General features: G+C 44.7%; 1 protein-coding gene across 1 annotated transcript in view; it reads right to left on the minus strand.

The window, feature by feature from the left end:
- Positions 1-22,508, minus strand: part of LOC106579482 (vasoactive intestinal polypeptide receptor 2) — a 26,181-nt gene extending 3,673 nt beyond the window's left edge. The window contains exons 1-6 of the mRNA XM_014159429.3: positions 22,107-22,508; positions 14,186-14,288; positions 13,701-13,808; positions 12,705-12,799; positions 1,331-1,428; positions 897-1,035 (exon numbers count right to left, since the gene is read on the minus strand). Of these exons, the coding sequence (XP_014014904.1) occupies positions 897-1,035; positions 1,331-1,428; positions 12,705-12,799; positions 13,701-13,808; positions 14,186-14,288; positions 22,107-22,160 (597 nt within the window). The 5' untranslated portion in view covers positions 22,161-22,508. The remainder of the gene's footprint in view (positions 1-896; positions 1,036-1,330; positions 1,429-12,704; positions 12,800-13,700; positions 13,809-14,185; positions 14,289-22,106) is intronic.
- Between the last annotated feature and the right edge of the window lie 441 nt (positions 22,509-22,949).

A 22,949-nucleotide genomic window follows, 5' to 3' on the forward strand; every position in this document is an offset into this window, starting at 1 on the left:
TTGGAGACAGACATTGGACACAGTCATTGGAGACAGACATTGGAGACAGACATTGGAGACGGACATTGGAGACATTCCTTAGAGGCAGACATTGGAGACAGTCATTGGAGACAGGCATTGGAGACAGACATTGGAGACAGTCATTGGAGACGGACTTGGGAGACGGACATTGGAGACGAACATTGGAGACAGTCCTTGGAGACAGACATTGGAGACAGTCCTTGGAGACAGACATTGGAGACAGTCATTGGAGACAGTCATTGGAGACAGACATTGGAGACAGTCATTGGAGACAGACATTGGAGACAGTCATTGGAGACAGTCATTGGAGACGGACATTGGAGACGGTCATAGGAGACGGACATTGGAGACAGTCATTGGACACAGTCATTGGAGACAGACATTGGAGACAGTCATTGGAGACAGTCATTGGAGACAGACATTGGAGACAGTCATTGGAGACAGACATTGGAGACAGTCATTGGAGACAGACATTGGAGACAGTCATTGGAGACAGTCATTGGAGACGGACATTGGAGACGGACATTGGAGACAGTCATTGGACACAGTCATTGGAGACAGACATTGGAGACAGTCATTGGAGACAGTCATTGGAGAGGGGACATTGGAGACAGTCATTGGAGACGGACATTGGAGACAGACATTGGAGACAGTCATTGGAGACAGTCCTTGGAGACAGTCCTTGGAGACAGACATTGGAGACAGTCATTGGAGACAGACATTGGAGACAGTCCTTGGAGACAGTCCTTGGAGACAGTCCTTGGAGACAGTCATTGGAGACAGACATTGGAGACAGTCCTTGGAGACAGTCCTTGGAGACAGTCCTTGGAGACAGACATTGGCATACATTTTGCAATATACAGTGTGAATCTCACCAGTGAGGGCTGCGTGCTACAGTCAGTGTTTTCATTATAGGAGAAGATGACAGAGTCTTTAACCAGCACGGCCACAGCTCGCAAGATGAACGACACAAACAGGTTCACATGGATGTAGTTCCTAGTACAGTGGAGCCTCCTACAAACAAACACACACACACACACACTCACACGCACGCACAACACACACTCTCACATACACATACACACACACACACACACACACACACACATACACACACTCACACGTGAGACATGGGGTCATGATAAGAATGTTTATTAACAGTGTCTATAAGTGAATTATGGGAAATATAAACATCCAGAAGGATCCTTGATAACCCCCTGTATTAAAAACAGCAAAGAACACAACTTGCCAAAACACTACTCCTTTCACAAAGCATGTAAGTGTCTCTATGTGTGTGTGTGTGTGTTACCTGAACAGACAGAGAATGAGTGTAGAGGTGATGAGAGCGATGAGGGAGAGACTGTGGCCCAGAGTGTACAGAGTCTTCACCACCGAGTAGAACAGCAGCTGGAGGACACACACACACAGTCATGTACACACACATATCACAACACACCAGCTACATCAAGGACACACAGACACAAACACTGTCCCACATAGGCATACATTCTATCTGCACAATAAAAAGCCTTGCTGATGTCAAAACAGTCTGTCTCTACAAGTGCTTCTTTCACAACCAGTTTGGAATGCAAAAGATAATGTCCATGGTTTCACCAGCGCTGTTTAGCTTCAAACCTGCATTAATTACCCCTTTCCTCTCATAGATGTCATACCACGAGAGGTTGGGAAATACCTACAACTAGTGTGTGTGTATATCTTAGTCTGTCTGCTCTTCACCATTCTCCTCCACATCACCTTCTCATCCTGATGAACAACATTCTCCTCCACATCACCTTCTCATCCTGATTAACAACATTCTCCTCCACATCTGTCACGTCCTGACCAGTAGAGGGTGTAGTTGGGTCAGGACGTGGCAGAAGGGAGTAAGTGTTTTATTGTTTCATTTAATTTTGGCCGTGTGACTTCCAATCAAGCACAGCTGTAGAGGGTTGTGGTTGATTGGGAGTCACACATAAGTTGCCTACGTTTCCGTTGTGTGGTGTGGGTAATTGTTCTTGTTACTGTGTTAAACGTGACAGGACTGTTTTGGTTGTCTGTTTATTGTTTTGTATTGTATAGTGTCCGTTTGATCATTAAATATACGATGAACACTAACTCCGCTGCATTTTGGTCCACTCTCTCTAAAGACAGCCGTTACAGAATTACCCACCAAACCAGGACCAAGCGGCGGAAGAGGAAGGAGCAGCAGGACTACTGCGTTATGGACAAATGGACATGGGAACAGATCCTGGACGGAGAGGGACCATGGACTCAGGCTGGGGATTATCGCCTCCCGCAGTGGGAGATTGAAGCGGCGAGAGCGGAGAGGCGATACTACGAGGAGAGAGAGCGCAACGAGCGCGAGAGGCAGCCCCAATATTTTTTTGGGGGGGGGCACACGGGACAGTCGGTGGAGCTGAGGTCGGAACCAGAGCCAGTCGGGATGACATTGGAGGTGAGCGAGGGCTATGAGACAGAGACTGTGACGGGGTTAATGGGAAAATTAGGAGAGAGAGAGATGAGAGAGCTGCTAGTGTGGTGCATAAAGTACGGCATTCGCCCTAATGAGCGTGTCGTGGGTATGATGTCACCTGAGGCAGCTCTCCATACTCGTCCTGAGGTGCGTGCTGGTTGTCTGGTAAAGACTGTGCCTGCGCCCAGAAACAGGCCTCCTCCATGTCTTCCCAGCCCTGCACATCCTGTACCTACGCCCAGAACCAAGCCTCCTGCATGTCTTCCTATCCTGGTCAAGCCCGTGCCTCCTCCACGGACCAGTCCTCCAGTGGGTCTCCCTATCCTGGTCAAGCCCGTGCCTCCTCCACGGACCAGTACTCCAGTGGGTCTCTCTATCCTGGTCAAGCCCGTGTCTCCTCCACGGACCAGTCCTCCAGTGGATCTCCCTATCCTGGTCAAGCCCGTGTCTCCTCCACGGACCGGTCCTCCAGTGGGTCTCTCCACCCTGGTCTCTCCTGTGCCACCTCCTCAAGCCAGGCCTCCGTTATGTCTCCCCAGCCTGGTGAATCCTGAGTCGGAGCTGCCCGCCAGTCAACAGTCGTCGGAGCTGCCCGCCAGTCAACAGTCGTCGGAGCTGCCCGCCAGTCAACAGTCGTCAGAGCTGCCCGCCAGTCAACAGTCGTCAGAGCTGCCCGCCAGTCAACAGTCGTCAGAGCTGCCCGCCAGTCAACAGTCGCCAGAGAGGCCAGACTGCCATGAACTGCCGGAGTGGCCGGACTGCCCTGAACTGCCAGAGTGGCCGGACTGCCCTGAACTGCCAGAGTGGCCGGACTGCCCTGTTCTGCCGGAGTGGCCGGACTGCCCTGTTCTGCCGGAGTGGCCGGACTGCCCAGTTCTGCCAGAGTGGCCGGACTGCCCTGTTCTGCCAGAGTGGCCGGACTGCCCTGTTCTGCCAGAGGTGCCCGCCTGCCCTGATCTGCCAGGGTGCCCGGCCTGTCAGGATCAGCCCGAGTGGTCCTCCTGCCCTCCGGTCCAGCCCGAGTGGTCCTCCTGCCCTCCGGTCCAGCCCGAGTGGTCCTCCTGCCCTCCGGCCCAGCCCGAGTGGCCCGCATGCCTTCCGGCCCACCCCGAGTGGCCCGCATGCCTTCCGGCCCAGCCCGAGTGGCCCGCATGCCTTCCGGCCCAGCCCGAGTGGCCCGCATGCCTTCCGGCCCAGCCCGAGTGGCCCGCATGCCTTCCGGCCCAGCCCGAGTGGCCCGCATGCCTTCCGGCCCAGCCCGAGTGGCCCGCATGCCTTCCGGCCCAGCCCGAGGGGCCCGCATGCCTTCCGGCCCAGCCCGAGGGGCCCGCATGCCTTCCGGCCCAGCCCGAGGGGCCCGCATGCCTTCCGGCCCAGCCCGAGGGGCCCGCATGCCTTCCGGCCCAGCCCGAGTGGCCCGCATGCCTTCCGGCCCAGCCCGAGTGGCCCGCATGCCTTCCGGCCCAGCCCGAGGGGCCCGCATGCTCTCCGGCCCAGCCCGAGGGGCCCTCCTGCTCTCCGGCCCAGCCCGAGGGGCCCTCCTGTTCCCCGGCCCGGCCCGAGGGGCCCTCCTGTCCTCCGGCCCGGCTCGGGGGGTCCGTCTGCCTGGTGCAGCTATCGGCTCCACCAAAGTGGGCGACGCCGAGGGTGGAGCAGGGTCCACGTCCTGCACCGGAGCCACCTCCAGGATAGGTGGGTTGGGGAGGGAGGGTGTAGCACAGTGCCGTCGGTGACGGCAGCCACCCTCCCTTCCCTCCCTTATTGTTTAGGTGTTCCTTTTTGTTGGGGATTTTTTTTGTGTTTTCCTTTTTTTAGGTGCATCCCGGGGTCTGCACCTTGAGGGGGGGGTACTGTCACGTCCTGACCAGTAGAGGGTGTAGTTGGGTCAGGACGTGGCAGAAGGGAGTAAGTGTTTTATTGTTTCATTTAATTTTGGCCGTGTGACTTCCAATCAAGCACAGCTGTAGAGGGTTGTGGTTGATTGGGAGTCACACATAAGTTGCCTACGTTTCCGTTGTGTGGTGTGGGTAATTGTTCTTGTTACTGTGTTAAACGTGACAGGACTGTTTTGGTTGTCTGTTTATTGTTTTGTATTGTATAGTGTCCGTTTGATCATTAAATATACGATGAACACTAACTCCGCTGCATTTTGGTCCACTCTCTCTAAAGACAGCCGTTACAACATCACCTTCTCATCCTGATAAACAACATTCTCCTCCACATCACCTTCTCATCCTGAGAAACAACATTCTCCTCCACATCACCTTCTCATCCTGATAAACAACATTCTCCTCCACATCACCTTCTCATCCTGATAAACAACATTCTCCTCCACATCACCTTCTCATCCTGATAAACAACATTCTCCTCCACATCACCTTCTCATCCTGATAAACAACATTCTCCTCCACATCACCTTCTCATCCTGATAAACAACATTCTCCTCCACATCACCTTCTCATCCTGATAAACAACATTCTCCTCCACATCACCTTCTCATCCTGATAAACAACATTCTCCTCCCCATAACCCTCTCATCCTGATAAACAACATTCTCCTCCACTTCACCTTCTCATCCTGATAAACAACATTCTCCTCCACATCACCTTCTCATCCTGATAAACAACATTCTCCTCCACATCACCTTCTCATCCTGATAAACAACATTCTCCTCCACATCACCTTCTCATCCTGATAAACAACATTCTCCTCCACATCACCTTCTCATCCTGATAAACAACATTCTCCTCCACATCACCTTCTCATCCTGATAAACAACATTCTCCTCCCCATAACCCTCTCATCCTGATAAACAACATTCTCCTCCACATCACCCTCTCATCCTGATAAACAACATTCTCCTCCACATCACCTTCTCATCCTGATAAACAACATTCTCCTCCACATCACCTTCTCATCCTGATAAACAACATTCTCCTCCCCATCACCTTCTCATCCGGATAAACAACATTCTCCTCTCCATCACCCTCTCATCCTGATAAACAACATTCTCCTCCCCATCACCCTCTCATCCAGATAAACAACATTCTCCTCCCCATCACCCTCTCATCCTGATAAACAACATTCTCCTCCCCATCACCCTCTCATCCGGATAAACAAAATTCTCCTCTCCATCACCCTCTCATCCTGATAAACAACATTCTTCTCCCCATCACCCTCTCATCCAGATAAACAACATTCTCCTCCCCATCACCCTCTCATCCTGATAAACAACATTCTCCTCTCCATCACCCTCTCATCCGGATAAACAAAATTCTCCTCTCCATCACCCTCTCATCCTGATAAACAACATTCTTCTCCCCATCACCCTCTCATCCAGATAAACAACATTCTCCTCTCCATAACCCTCTCATCCTGATAAACAACATTCTCCTCCCCATCACCCTCTCATCCTGATAAACAACATTCTCCTCCCCATCACCCTCTCATCCAGATAAACAACATTCTCCTCCCCATCACCCTCTCATGCAGATAAACAACATTCTCCTCCCCATCACCCTCTCATCCTGATAAACAACATTCTCCTCCCCATCACCCTCTCATCCAGATAAACAACATTCTCCTCCCCATCACCCTCTCATCCGGATAAACAAAATTCTCCTCTCCATCACCCTCTCATCCAGATAAACATCATTCTCCTCCCCATCACCCTCTCATCCTGATAAACAACATTCTCCTCCCCATCACCCTCTCATCCTGATAAACAACATTCTCCTCCCCATCACCCTCTCATCCAGATAAACAACATTCTCCTCCCCATCACCCTCTCATTCTGATAAACAACATTCTCCTCCCCATCACCCTCTCATCCTGATAAACAACATTCTCCTCCCCATCACCCTCTCATCCTGATAAACAACATTCTCCTCCCCATCACCCTCTCATCCTGATAAACAACATTCTCCTCCCCATCACCCTCTCATCCTGATAAACAACATTCTCCTCCCCATAACCCTCTCATCCTGATAAACAACATTCTCCTCCCCATCACCCTCTCATCCTGATAAACAACATTCTCCTCCCCATCACCCTCTCATGCAGATAAACAACATTCTCCTCCCCATCACCCTCTCATCCTGATAAACAACATTCTCCTCCCCATCACCCTCTCATCCAGATAAACAACATTCTCCTCCCCATCACCCTCTCATCCTGATAAACAACATTCTCCTCCCCATCACCTTCTCATCCTGATAAACAACATTCTCCCCCACATTACCTTCTCATCCTGAGAAACAACATTCTCCTCCACATCACCTTCTCATCCTGAGAAACAACATTCTCCTCCACATCACCTTCTCATCCTGAGAAACAACATTCTCCTCCACATCACCTTCTCATCCTGATAAACAACATTCTCCTCCACATCACCTTCTCATCCTGAGAAACAACATTCTCCTCCACATCATCTTCTCATCCTGATAAACAACATTCCCCTAGCCAGGTTGCTGAAGACCCACTGCAAAATTCGACGTCCGTCCAGGTAAGCAGGACGTTGGGATATTACTTCAAACCCAACCACTTTGGGCAACCATCAAGGGGTAGCAGGTAGCCTAGTGGTTAGAGCATTGGGCCAGTAACCGAAAGGTTGCTAGATCGAATCCTGACAAGGTAAAAATCTGTTGTTCTGCCCCTGGACAAGGCAGTTAACCCACTGTTCCTAGGCCATCATTGTAAATAAGAATTTGTTCTTAACTGACTTGCCTAGTTAAATAAATGTAGGCTTGGGGTTTGCTCTTTCCACATCAGGTAACTTATGCATGCAGTACAATCAGTAAAAATACACCTTATGGAACAGCGGGGACTGTGAAGAGACACACACACTTACAAATGATAAGACAAACACGTTCAAATCAAACTTTATTTGTCACATGCGCTGAATACAACAAGTGTAGACTTTACCGTGAAATGCTTACTTACAAGCCCTTAACCAATTGTGCAGTTCCGGTAGAGTTAAGAAAACATTTACCATGTAGACTAAAGTAAAAAGTAATACAATAAGAATAATAATAACGAGGCTATATACAGGGGGCACCGGTAACGAGTCAGTGTGCAGGGGTACAGGTTAGTTGATGTTGTATTGTAAATATGTGATAGTGGAATAGTGCCCTGAGGTAACTCAGTAAAAGTATTGGGTAAAGTGATATGAAATGTAATGTCATGTAATATTTTAAACGGCCTTAATGTTGCTGGACCCCAGGAAGAGTAGCTGCTGCCTTGGCAGGAACTAATGGGGATCCTTAATAAATTCAGTCACAAATACAAATCTTAATTAGCATTGGAGGAAGTGGTGGGGATGGTTGTCATATAGAATGTGGGGTTAGTTGTCACTATCAAACACATTATTACTATATTGTTCGTGGACATTGCCACTGCCAGTATACAGTATAATAAATCCCAAGCTATTTTATGCTGTTGCTATAGAGACCTCCATTACAAGTAAACACAAACAGCTTTGGCCGACATATCAAAATGTGTTGGGAATATGTAGTGTGGAGAACGTTTGCATATTGGTAAAACATTGCAGACATCAGAATAGAATGTTGACGCCTGGCTGACGTCTAAACGATGTAGAACTGTAGAATTTAGAATGTAGGCATTCTATACACATCTGTGAGACATCTTGGCATGAGCAAACCATGTCTAAACTGCCCAATGCATCATGGGTACATCCGTTGGCCAGAGGTATCTGTGCTATCTGAGTTTGTTGCCTCTCTCTCACACACATATTTTTGTCTGCCACACACTCACACATGTACACACCCACATTTACTCAAAATGTCAAAGGTTTTTCTCAAGGCATAAAATGATGCATTTTTTGGGGAATATTGTTTGATCAAAGAAATGCTATTTCTAAGACTCTGTATACTATAGTGCTTAATTTCCTTTTACAAAATGAATAAGCTACTAGTAAACATTCTGACGACCAACCCCATAGTGTGTGACAACCAACCCTGTGATGGGGGTGGTTGTCACAAGTGTACAAAGTGTGTTTGATAGCTTATAACTCCATGTTGGAGTTACAAGCAAAAATTAAAGCAGGAAGCACCAGTGACTCGGTCTATAAAAAAATGATCAGATGAAGCGGATGCTAAACTACAGGACTGTTTTGCTATCACAGACTGGAACATGTTCCGGGATTCTTCCGATGACATTGAGGAGTACACCACATCAGTCACTGGCTTTATCAATAAGTGCATCGAGGACGTCGTCCCCACAGTGACTGTACGTACATACCCCAACCAGAAGCCATGGATTACAGGTAACATTTGCACTGAGCTAAAGGGTAGAGCTGCCACTTTCAAGGTGTGGGACAAGAAATCCTGCTATGCCTTGCGACAAACCATCAAACAGGCAAAGCGTCAATACAGGGCTAAGATTGAATCATACTACACCGGCTCCGACTCTCGGCTTATGTGGCAGGGCTTGCAAACTATTACAGACTACAAAGGGAAGCACAGCCAAGAGCTGCCCAGTGACACGAGCCTACCAGACGAGCTAAATCACTTCTATGCTCGCTTCGAGGCAAGCAACACTGAGGCATGCATGAGAGCATCAGCTGTTCCGGACGACTGTGCGATGACGCTCTCCGTAGCCGACGTGAGTAAGACCTTTAACCTATTAGGGCTAGGGGGCAGTATTGACACGGCCGGATAAAAAACGTACCCAATTTAATCTGGTTACTACTCCTGCCCAGTAACGAGAATATGCATATAATTATTGGCTTTGGATAGAAAACACCCTAAAGTTTCTAAAACTGTTTGAATGGTGTCTGTGAGTATAACAGAACTCATATGGCAGGCAAAAACCTGAGAAGATTCCAAACAGGAAGCGCCCTCTCTGACAAGTTGTTGTTCATCTTGGCTCTTTTTATTCTTTGCCGTAACGTGACATTTCCTACGGCTCCCATAGGCTCTCAGAACCCGGGAAAAAGCTGAATGATATCGAGGGAGCCTCTGGCTGAAACACATTATCGCGTTTGGATAGTGGCTGGTCAGAGTACTCTGAGACTCACGCTCGTGCACGAGATGTATTTATTTTCTCTCTCTTTGTACGTATACAGGCTTTCCCGGTCAGAATAGTATCGCTTTTTTACGAGAAAAATGGCATAAAAATTGATTTTAAACAGCGGTTGACATGCTTCGAAGTACGGTAATGGAATATTTAGAAATTTTTTGTCACGAAATGCGCCATGCTCGCCACCCTTATTTACCCTTTCGGATAGTGTCTTGAACGCACGAACAAAACGCCGCTGTTTGGATATAACAATGGATTGTTTGGGACCAAACCAACATTTGTTATTGAAGTAGCAGTCCTGGGAGTGCATTCTGACGAAGAACACCAAAGGTAATCAAACTTTTCTAATAGTAAATCGGAGTTTGGTGAAGGCTAAACTTACTGGGTGTCTAAATAGCTAGCCCTGTGATGCCGGGCTATCTACTGAGAATATTGCAAAATGTGCTTTCACCGAAAAGCTATTTTAAAATCGGACATATCGAGTGCATAGAGGAGTTCTGTATCTATAATTCTTTAAATAATTGTTATGTTTTTTGTGAACGTTTATCGTGAGTAATTTAGTAAATTCACCGGCAGTGTTCGGTGGGAATGCTAGTCACATGCTAGTCACATGCTAATGTAAAAAGCTGGTTTTTGATATAAATATGAACTTGATTGAACAAAACATGCATGTATTGTATAACATAATGTCCTAGGGTTGTCATCTGATGAAGATCATCAAAGGTTAGTGCTGCATTTAGCTGTGGTTTGGGTTTATGTGACATTATAAGCTAGCTTGAAAAATGGGTGTCTGATTATTTCTGGCTGGGTACTCTGCTGACATAATCTAATGTTTTGCTTTCATTGTAATGCCTTTTTGAAATCGGACAGTGTGGTTAGATTAATGAGAGTCTTGTCTTTAAAATGGTGTAAAATAGTCATATGTTTGAAAAATTGAAGTTTTTGCATTTTTGAGGTATTTGAATAACGCGCCACGGGATTACACTGGCTGTTGAGTAGGTGGGACGCAAGCGACAACGACGAGACAGCCTATAGGGGGGAGGTCAGAGACCTGGCCGGGTGGTGCCAGAATAACAACCTATCCCTCAACGTAACCAAGACTAAGGAGATGATTGTGGACTACAGGAAAAGGAGGACCGAGCACGCCCCCATTCTCATCGACGGGGCTGTAGAGAAGGTTGAGAGCTTCAAGTTCCTTGGTGTCCACATCAACAACAAACTATCAAGGTCCAAACTCACCAAGACAGTCGTGAAGAGGGCACGACAAAGCCTATTCCTCCTCAGGAAACTAAAAAGATTTTGCATAAGTCCTGAGATCCTCAAAAGGTTCTACAGCTGCAACATTGACAGCATCGTGACCGGTTGCATCACTGCCTGGTACGGCAATTGCTCGGCCTCCGACCGCAAAGCACTACAGAGGGTAGTGCGTACGGCCCAGTACATCACTGGGGCTAAGCTGCCTGCCATCCAGGACCTCTACACCAGGCGGTGCCAGAGGAAGGCCCTAAATATTGTCAAAGACCCCAGCCACCCCAGTCATAGATTGTTCTCTCTCTCTCAAATGGCTACCCGGACTATTTGCATTGTGTGCCCCCCCCTCCCCCCACCTCTCTTTTATGCTGCTGCTACTCTCTGTTTATCATGTATGCATAGTCACTTTAACTATACATTCATGTACATACTACCTCAATTGGCCCGACCAACCAGTGCTCCCGCACATTGGCTAACCGGGCTATCTGCATTGTGTCCCAACCACCCACCGCATGCCAACTCCTCTTTTACGCTACTGCTACTCTCTGTTCATCATATATGCATAGTCACTTTAACCATATCTACATGTACATACTACCTCAATCAGCCTGACTAACTGGTGTCTGTATGTAGCCTCGCTACTGTTATTTTCAACTGTCTTTTTACTGTTGTTTTATTTCTTTACTTACCTATTGTTCACCTAATTCCTTTTTTGAACTATTGGTTAGTAAGTAAGCATTTCACTGTTGTATTCGGCGCACGTGACAAATAAACTTTGATTTGATTTGAAGATGTGAGTATACAAATGAGCCCTATTTCAACCCAGAACCTTGGTCTTTCTATTAATGTTGAAAAGAGACTTGTAAGACAACCAACCCTGGTCTCCCCTATCCTCCAAAATGTACGTTTATGGACAAAACATCGGATTCTGCAGTGAAACTGTGAGAGCTTGTTGCTTGAGACACCATCTGAGACACACACATGCATTCACACACTTACAAACACACACGCACACACTTAAACACATATCACACACAAACAATTGACACATATATCAACATTCAAACATAAAACTGTTCAAACCTTAATATTGTGCTTTGTCTCTAATCCCAAACAATAAGCCCTAACTTTAACCTTTCACCTCTGACCCCTGACCTTAACCCTATTTGGGGAGAAAGTCCAGACTCCTCTCAACAGAGTTGTAAGGCATGGAACCCCTTCATCCCTTCCTCTTCCAGACAGAATCCTCTCCTCTGACTGTGGAATCTCAATGGAACACCTGGGAGGGTCTGGACTAACTCAACCACAGAGGCTGTCATACCACCAAAGATCAACCATATGGAATCACTGAGGATGAGGACGGAGAGAGAGAGTGTGAGAGAGAGAGAGAGAGAGAGAGAGAGAGAGATACCAGATACCAGTTCCAGATATTTTCTATAACCTGGTAGTTACATTGCAGTTTAGCCTGTTTGTTAACCAGGCTAAGAACATGCCATTAAAGAAACAAGGCTGGGAACAACTACTGATTAAGGCTCAATATGACCTTTGAGCACTGGAATGCAGTCTCCTATATCCCTGCAATAACCTAGCCAGGCCACGTAAGCCCTATGACTCTCTACTCTCGTCGTACAGGACACCTCAGACCCACAGGGAGTACACATACACTCAGAGGTAGGGTATGACAAACATTGTGAAATGTTTGGAGGGATCAAAATGTAATTTCCCTGGGCTCCCTGACCTTATAACCCACTATCATCAAGCAGACAAAAGAGAAGTTTCCATTTGAGTCACAACTGCTTGAACAACCTGTCCCAGCTCAGTGCAGTGTCTGGCTGTATAGTGATTAAGTAGTGAATGGAGTCTGTTTCTTCATTCTGGTTCAGTAGAATGAAGAACTCTGGAGTTGCTGTGGTAACCCTACCATGTTGGGTTTGTTGTCGCTGGACCAGCAGACAGTGCTGAGGCTGGGGTAGACTAGGGACCAGCCAGCCTCGGTACAGTTCCTACTGATGTTTCCTAAAAGAGAACATACAGGAATAGAAGGAGGGATTGTCAGGAATCGTGAATATACCCAAGGTGTGAAAACAAAAAGATAAGGCCAACACATACTATATTTTAAAAAGTTTAATAGACAGATAGACATACAGACGGGTGCAACGGGAGACAGACACGGTCCTCCGGATAGTCTCGCAGCAATCTACTGCCGAGTGAAGAACAAACCACTCGTTATATGCTCATTCCTTATCTGTTGGTTCCCTCAGTGCCAGGCTGTAACGCCCTGGCCATAGAGAGGGGTTTTTGTTCTTTATTTTGGTTAGGCCAGGGTGTTACATTGGGTGGGCGTTCTATGTTCGTTTTCTAGGTTTTTGGTATTTCTTTGTTTTGGGCCGTGTGTGGCTCCCAATCAGGCACAGCTGAAGTTCGTTGTTGCTGATTGGGAGTCACACATAAGGAGCATGTTTTTCCTTTGGGTTTTGTGGGTAATTGTTTCTGTTGTGTGGTTTGTACCTGACAGGACTGTTTGGCTGTCGGTTTTCTTGTTTTGTTTTGTATAGTGTTCTTTCTGTAATTAAATTCAATGATGAACACTAACTCCGCTGCGCCTTGGTCTACTCTCTCTCCCGCCAGCCGTTACACAGGCCCAGACCATGACAATAGTGGGTCAGAGTGAACTGTAGATGATTCTATCTTCTGGACAGACCTTTAGTTGGGTTACAGGCACCGGCCTAAGCCTCAGGAGAAGGTCTTTCAGGGTGCTAAATCCTGCTTTATGGTGACCCCTAACCTCAGAGTGAGGTCATCGAGAGGCCACTAATACATTTCATTTGCAACTAGAATTTTTATCCTGACGGGATGTACAGTATGGTTGATGGAATGATTGAGGTACAGCGGGATGGAGGAATGGATTTGTGTTTACCTTGGCGTCCGAAGAGGTGTGTGAGAGCAGGGGGGCAGGAGAGAGTCACCACCTCCCCTACTGCTGCTGGGGCCCAACACGAAATGTTGTCCCATAGGCCACCACAGCCTACACACACACACACACACACACCACACACACACACACACACACACACACACACACACACACACACACACACACACACACACACACACACACACACACACACACACACACACACACACACACACACACCAAACAAACAAACACACACACACCCCGTGGGAAAGCAGACACAGGTCACAGGCGTTAGGGGACCCTGTGTACCAACAGATACGATTCTGTCCACTTTCACTACAGCTAAGCTTGGTGTAAACACGTACAAACAGGTAATAAGAAAATGAACACACACACAACCACTCATGCATGTCGAACCTGTATGTGTGTGTGTGTGTGTGTGTGTGTGTGTGTGTGTGTATGTGTGTGAGAGAGAATGTGTCTACCTGCAGGCTCCATGGATTGTTTCTTCAGCTCATAGTGACATACTAGCTCTGCCCTCTGCAGCTCCCAGAGGAAGTGACACGTGGGATTTCGCCCACTGACTTTCTACACAGAGAGGGAGTAGAAAGACAGTCAATGGATGTGTCTCAACGGTCTTAACTGCCTCCACTCCTCGTCTTCTCTCCTCGTCTTCTCTTTTCTTCTCCTTGTCTCCTCCACTCATCTACTTTAGGCAGACATATTGGTTGTACCATTTGGAATATTGAACTACATGAGAAACACTGTGAGAGAGGGAGAAAGACATAAGGGTGGAAAGAGAGAGGGGGAGTGTAAAGAGAGATGGAAAAGAGACGGAGAGAGAGAGAGAGATTCTTGCATTCCTTTGGACAGAGCTCACTGTGTGGAGAGGGTTAAAGGCATTGGGTACTTATCGTGACCACAGGCAACAGGAACATCCAAACAAACAAACCAAGAACAACCCCCTCCACTTAACACAAACACACAGACAGACACACACACAGCCATCCCTGTGCTAGGTATGTCTTCTGACTTGCAGGCTTTAGGATATTCACTTACAGACAAACATAAACCGTGTGTGGTGTTCATATGCTTGTATTGTGTGTGCATGTGTGTATGTGTGCATCCGTGTGTGTGAGTAGTTAAGCTGGGAGATCTATGAAGTTTATATTGTGAATTAACGCTTCGCTCTACCACAGTTCCAGACTATCATTGTGATTACACCTTTCACTCCTTCCCCTGCATCGGCCGCATCCTCTTGGCATCTCTGTTCCTTTTGGAGCTGATTTATCAACTCTACTGTCACCAGAACACAAACAACCAATAACCCACAACCTCATTACTGTCTCAACCAATCACACAGTTCCCCGTTACTGTCTCAGCCAATCAAACGTTATCTCACCACTACCAATGGAAACATGTAACATCCTATAATATGTAATTTAGAGGGAGAGGGACAAAGAGAGACAGAGAGAGAGCGAGAGAAAGAGAGGGACAGACAGACAGACAGACAGACAGACAGACAGACAGACAGACAGACAGACAGACAGACAGACAGACAGACAGACAGACAGACAGACAGACAGACAGACAGACAGACAGACAGACAGACAGACAGACAGACAGACAGACAGACAGACAGACAGAAGTCTCTCTAGACATCCAGGTTGCCTCCCACAATTTTCAAATATTCCGGTTTAACACGTCTGTATGTAATAGAACGTCAGTTTGGTATAGGGGAACTAAGTCATTACTTTATTCACTTGAATAAAATACTAAATAGTAGCTAGCAAGATGGAGATCACAGAGGTAACTTTTAATGAGTGCATTTCGCAAGTGGCTAGTTTGCTTCAACTACTTTCACAAGAACCACTGCAAAGGTTTTGCCTGCAAACTTTGGTTTTTAATCGCAATGTTCTGGCATGTCTGCCTTGTGATTTGTTGGGAGAGTTGTCTGTCTGAAGAGAACCCACCCTGGATCAAATTAAGTAACAATAGGATTAACCAACACATTTTTAGCTTAAAAGTGCCAATTGGGGTCATTTTTTACACCAAATTGATAATGGATTGCAAAGACACCCTCTGTCAAGCAGTAACAGTTTCAATTTTATTAACCTTTTGAACACAAGTAAATGGTTTAAATTCCCCAAAATAAGTATATATTTAAACATTTTCAGACATTTATAGTCAATATTTTGTATTTTTTTCATGTTTTGAATAGATATTTTGATACATTTCATCCTTAGCCACTTGTTATGAACATGTGTCTGTCATTCATTCAAAGTGCTGTGTTTCTGTGGTGCTCCGAGGCTGATAAATTGCCGATTGAGCTAATCTGACATACCGGTACGACCTAAAATGGCCACCTATATGGGCGAAACGGGCGCCGTTGCCATCAGGCTTTTACTGTGCCTTCAGATAATATTCACACCCCTTGACTTTTCCATATTTTGTTGTTTTGACTTTAAAATAGATTCAATTGCGTTTATCCCATAACGTCAAAGTGGAATGATGTTTTTCTACATTTTTAGAAATGAATAAAAATGAAAACTGAACTGTCTTTAGTCAATAAGTATTCAACTCCTTTGTTATGGCAAGCCTAAATAAGTACAGAAGTAAACATGTGCTTAACTGTCATGCCCTGGCCATAGAGAGGGTTTTGTTCTCTATTTTGGTTAGGCCAGGGTGTGACTAGGGTGGGCATTCTATGTCCGTTTTTCTATGTTTTGGTATTTCCTTGCTTTGGCCGGTTATGGTTCTCAGTCAGGGACAGCTGTCTATCGTTGTCTCTGATTGGGAACCATACTTAGGTAGCCTTTTCCCACAGGGTTTGTGTGGGTAGTTGTTTTCTGTTTGGTGTGTTCACCTGACAGAGCTGTTGCGTTTTGTTCCTCTTTGTTTTTTGTTTCAGTGTTCAAGTTATAATAAACATCATGAACACGTACCACGCTGCGCTTTGGTCTACTCCTTCTTCCACAGACGACCGTTACATTAACAAGTCACATAATAAGTTGAATGGACAAACTGTGTGCAATAATAGTGTTTAACATGATATTTTAATGACTACTTCATCTCTGTACCCCACACATACAATTATCTGTAAGGTCCCTCAGTTGAGCAGTGAATTAAAAACACAGATTCAGACACAAAGACCAGGGAGGTTTTCCAATGGGCACCTATTGGGAGATGGGTAAAAAAAGCAGACTTTGAATATCCCTTTGAGCATGGTGAAGTTATTAATTAAGCTGAGGATGGTGTATCAAAACACCCAGTCACTACAACGATACAGGTGTCCTTCCTAACTCAGAGAAAGGAAACGCTTAGGGATTTCACCATGAGGCCAATGGTGACTTTAAAACAGTTACGGAGTTTGTCTTTGATAGGAGAACACTGAGGATGGATCAACTACATTGTATTTACTCCACAATACCAAACTAATTAACAAAGTGAAAAGAAGGAAGCTTGTACAGAATAAAAATAATCCAAAACATCCTGTTTGTAACAAGGCACTAAAGTAAAACTGCAAAAAATGTGGCAAAGCAATTAACTTTTTGTCCTGAACATAAAGTGTTATGTTTGAGACATATCCAATACAACACATTACTGAGTACCACTCTCCATAGTGGTAGGTGCATCATGTTATTGGTATGCTTGTAATCGTTAAGGACTGGGGAGTTTTTCAGGATAAAAAATAGAATGGAGCACAGGCAAAATCCTAGAGGAAAACCTGCTTCAGTCTGCTTTCCACCAGACACTGGGAGATGAATTCACCTTTCAGCAGGACCATAAACTTAAACACAAGGCCAAATATACACTTGAGTTGCTTACCAAGATGACAGTGAATGTTCCTCAGTGGACGAGTTACAGTTTTGACTTAAATCTGGCAAGACTTGAAAATGGTTGTCTAGCAATGATCAACAACCAATTTGACAGAGCTTGAAGAATTTTGAAAAGAATAATGGGCAAATGTTCAACAATCCAGGTGTGGAAAGGTCTTAGACACTTACCCAGAAAGACTCACAGCCGTAATCGCTGCCAAAGATCCTTCTTTGATTTACTTATGTAAATTAGATATATGTATTTCATGTTCAATAAATTTGCAAAGATTTCTAAAAACATGCTTTCACTTTGTCATTATGGGGTATTGTGTTGAACGTTTACATATACCTTAGCCAAATACATTTAAACTCAGTTTTCACAACTCCTGACATTCAATCCTAGTAACAATTCCATGTCTTAGGTCAGTTAGGATCACCACTTTATTTTAAGAATGTGAAATGTCAGAATAATAGTAGAGAGAATGATTTATTTCAGCTTTTATTTCTTTCATTACATTCCCAGTGGGCCAGAAGTTTACATACACTCAATTAGTATTTGGTAGCATTGCCTTTAAATTGTTTAACTTGGGTCAAACGTTTCGGGTAGCCTTCCACAAGCTTCCCACAATAAGTTGGGTCGATTTTGGCCCATTCCTCCTGACAGAGCTGGTGTAATTGAGTCAGGTTTGCAGGCCTCCTTTCTCGCACACACTTTTTCAGTTCTGCCCACAACTTTTCTATAGGATTGGGGTCAGGGTTTTGTGATGGCCACTCCAATACCTCGACTTTGTTGTCCTTAAGCCATTTTGCCACAACTTTGGAAGTATGCTTGGGGTCATTGTCCATTTTGAAGACACATTTACGACCAAGCATTAACTTCCTGACTGATGTCTTGAGATGTTGCTTCAATATATCCACATAATTGCAAGCCTCCCCCTTTTTCATCCAAACATAACGATGATCATTATGGCAAAACAGTTTTATTTTTGTTTCATCAGACCAGAGGACATTTCTTAAAAAAGTACGATCTTTGTCCCCATGTGCAGTTGCAAACCGTCGTCTGGCTTTTTTATTGCGGTTTTGGAGCAGCTTCTTCCATGCTGAGCGGCCTTTCAGGTTATGTCGATATAGGACTCGTTTTACTGTGGATATTGATACTTTTGTACCTGCTTCCTCCAGCATCTTCACAAGGTCCTTTGCTGTTGTTCTGGGATTGATTTGCACTTTTTTGCACTCCTTCCTGAGCGGTATGACGGCTGCATGGTCCCATGATGTTTATACTTGCATACTATTGTTTGTATAGATAAACATGGTATCTTCAGGCGTTTGGAAATTGCTCCCAAGGATGAACCAGACTTGTGGAGGTCTACAATTTTTTTTCTGAGGTCTGAGTTTGAAGGTAGGCCTTGAAATACATCCACAGGTACACCTCCAATTGACTCATATGATGTCAATTAGCCTATCAGAAGCTTCTAAAGCCATGACATCATTTTCTGGAATTTTCCAAGCTGTTTAAAGGCACAGTCAACTTAGTGTATGTAAACTTCTGACCCACTGGAATTGTGATACAGTGATTTATAAGTGAAATAATCTGTCTGTAAACAATTGTTGGAAAAATGACTTGTATCATGCACAAAGTAGATGTCCTAACCGACTTGCCAATAAATTTGTGGAGTGGTTGAAAAACGAGTTTTAATGACTCCAACATAAGTGTATGTAAACTTCCGACTTCAACTGTAGATGGGTGATTATTATTTTATTTTTTTAATCAATTTTGAATTCAGGCTGTAACACAACACAATGTGGAATAAGTCCTGGGGTATGAATACTTTCTGAAAGCCCTCTAGCATACCATGAAAGAACGCTATGGGCTATCAACTCACTTCCAATTGCAGCTGACTGATGAGAATCTCGACTTGGTATAAAGACATTGACTGGAAACTAAATATGCATTTACATTATATTTTCTTCAGTTATAGTGGCTCTATATTTTTCAGAGTACATACATCTACCTCTATTTCAGATGTCACAAAGTTTACCATTGCGTCCACATTTTCAGCTTAGCTGTCCACCACTGATAGGCTTTTACAAAGGAGAAATCATTTTTCATTCCTCCATATTATCACAGAAATCACCTTTGTGGAGTGGTTGAGGCCTAAATTGCCTAAATTGTTTTTTGTTGTTGTCAGTAACTAGTTGCTTGACAAAGTCTACACATTTCTGAGGGATAAAAGAACACTTGGAAATGACTGATTAAGCACAACATAGATCAATCAAGTGTTTTTCACTCAAATATCAATGTGTCTGACTACTACTTTGTTATTTTAAATAATGATGTATAACATAATAGACTCAAGTAAGAACAACTTATTTAATACATGTTAGAATGACTTTAAATAATCATACATTGTAAAAACTCAATAACGTTAGATTAGCAGAGCAAATAAATAAAGTTATATTTACTCAATAACCGAATATTTGTTAACAATACTCCAAAACATGAAGTTATTAGAACATCCGATTTACATCTGAGTGAGTACCACATATATGATTTGAGTTCTACAGGCAGTTGGAGATCTTTGAGTAACCCTTATTCAATTGGTTTAATGAGTTGGGCAATTACTTTCTACAGTGCACCTACCCAGTGGCGACCCGTTATTGTTTACAAACCTGTTTTGAGGCCCAGCTGTTTTGCACTTTATTTTGGCATTAATACGTGCCACATATCAGTTTGCAAACAATGTCAAAAAATATATAACTGAGTTAATAAAGCCGCATACAAACATGGTCTCTTTTTTGTTTTCTTGACTAAGGCAGCTCCAAAATGCAGGTATTTCAGCCTAGCTCAGTGCTTTCTGTGGTGGTGGGGCAGCCAGCGGAAAATTCGGATCATAGTAGTTGGTAATGTTCTCTAGTTGCGCAGTGATTGGCTCAGTGTTCTGTCACTCATGAGGACACTACATCACCGCTCGAAAATTCAAGCCCCTTGGGTACTGCCATCGACTTACATTAGAAGTGCCCATCCAAAAGGCTCAAGGTCATTGGCCACAGATAAAATGATGTCAAATCACGTTATATCTACCTTGGACTGATCATGTCAACATCATACTTTCAAAATCTTAGCTAGCAAGCTAAACAAGCAGTCATCATCATGAATCAGGTCGACAATCTACTGGTAAATCCTTTTCAATCCTTGTCATATATAGAAAAATTATAGATAAAACGTATCGGAGCTCATCGGCCATTGGACATAAACATTACACAACAAGTTGGAAATCGCAAATTATACAATGAGTGGTTTGGAAAGAATCAGTGACTAACTGCAAGCGTTGCAAAGCAATCACTATCCTGCTATTAAGTGGAGTGGGTGTGTGGTCCAAGTCTGGTTTTAATGGTCTCTTTCCAGGCTTAAAAGGATAAACATTCACATGACATTCACATGACTTCTGCCGCATTCAAAACATCTGGAAACTCGGAACTGGGAAATCTAAGAGTTTGAGACAACAGGCAACTCTGAGAAAAACGAGCTCCGACTGGGAAAATACATCCTACTCAGAATTCCAGATATGGAACTCAGGCCTCTTTCTAGAGCTCCGACCAGAAGATCACTGACATCATGATTCAATATTGTTTTTTTCCAGAGTTGTTTTGAAAGCACCATAAATCCAGAGAATGCCAGACTTTGATGCCAAAATTTTCCCACAAGGACTGCCGTGCCACCTTCCTGTTCAAGTGAGCACAGCACAACAAGGTGAGTCCAAAAAATGTTTTGTATGCTGCTGCTGTGTAAATTATGTAATATGCCAGGGAGATATGTATACTGTAGCAAAGAAAGCAATACTAAGTGTTTGTTGTGTAGTAAGCTGTTAGTAGCCCATGTGCCTCATCCTAATAATGTGGTCCCTTTCCCCCTCATAACTTAGCCTACTGTTCTGACTTGGTGGTGCACATGGAGCCATTAGCCTGTTTTAGAGAAATAGAATCATTGAATATTGTAAGAGCTTTGATTGTTTGCTTATATGCCCCCTTTATTTATCCTACGGTTCTGACTTGTTGTACAGGTAGAACACTGTAAAAACGGCCCATGTTCTGAATTCTGTCACTTTACATTTCAAAAGTGCTAAACAAATAGTTAAATTGACTACGTCCATCCTAGCTCGCTCATTAATGTCTTAATCGAAATTATGAATTGGCTTTTATTCGCTGTGATCCCCTAATGCCATAGTTTGTACATCTCAATTGTCAGTAGAAACTACATTTGTTTAAGCAAGTCAGCCATGTTCTTTAAAAGACAGTAAATTAGGCTGAATTAACTATTTAGCTGCCAGACAAGGCGCCGCTGATAGCCAGGTGTAGCAGTGATAAGGATTCACTCCATGGTGCTGAAAAGAAAGCTCTGCTGTTGGGACAGCTTTATATCGGCCCTAACCGTTTGTGGACAACGTTTGTCACCGTTATAGTGCAATTAATGTATTGTTTAGTATTGTGTAGTGGCTTTGCTGTTATGCATAGTATTTTTATTTTTGTCCCACCAAGATTTACATATTAAAATCGCCACAGAACCTACCTATAGGTGACATCTACTCACCACAAGTAAAAGGCAGAGCGCGAGGAACAGGAGACCGACCCGTGACCGCTCCATGGTTGCAGGCCGCGCACGAGCAAGTAGAATTCCGAAATGTCCAAGAGCACCGTGGGGTCTTGTCACACTTAGTGGAACTCATGGGGTCCCTCTCAGGGCGCAGCTCGAGGGCAGAGCCCGCATACTATATTTAACCCCGAAAAATCAATAAGTCATCAGACACCGAAAAAAGTACACATTGATAATGGTCATCAGTCAATTGGTGTTGGTGAAGAAAATAATCACAGCTTGTAAACGCAAAAAAAAAGAACGTTCCACGAGGTGTCCGTTAAAATCGTCCAGAAAGCTGTTTGTACTGGTATGGAGAGAAAGAGGGAGAGAGAGAAAAACAGGGAGACTATGAAAAAGAAAGAGAATGCTGGAAAGGTGGGGAGTCAGTCAGAGCCACAGAAAGCTCCGAGGGCAGCTATCAGAAGTGAGGCGGAGGTCGGTTTGACAGCAGAGATCTCTTTCCCGTTAACTTATGGCACTGCGCGTTCCCGTCAACTCCGTCCAGCCTCTGCCCGCGCCTGAGTGATCCGCGCTACCGAGGCAGTCAGTGGGCTCAATAACAACAGCACTCACTCTCACACGCAGAGAAAAAGAGAGCGATAAATAGAGAGAGATATATATTGTATAAGGCTGGGGTTGGGGTCAAGGGCAATTATTCAGTTTTAGGCAAGGTAACTCATCACTTGACCACTTCTGTCACATTAAGTCCCTGGATGGTTCGTTTATTTTCTTCAAAAAGAGAAGATGTGTTGTAGTTTCTATTCAGTGTACTAAAACTGTGGTTCTGGTTAAGGACAG

This window comes from Salmo salar, chromosome 19 (assembly GCF_965601325.2).
Source record: "Salmo salar chromosome 19, fSalSal1, whole genome shotgun sequence".
Classification (NCBI taxonomy): Eukaryota; Metazoa; Chordata; class Actinopteri; order Salmoniformes; family Salmonidae; genus Salmo; species Salmo salar.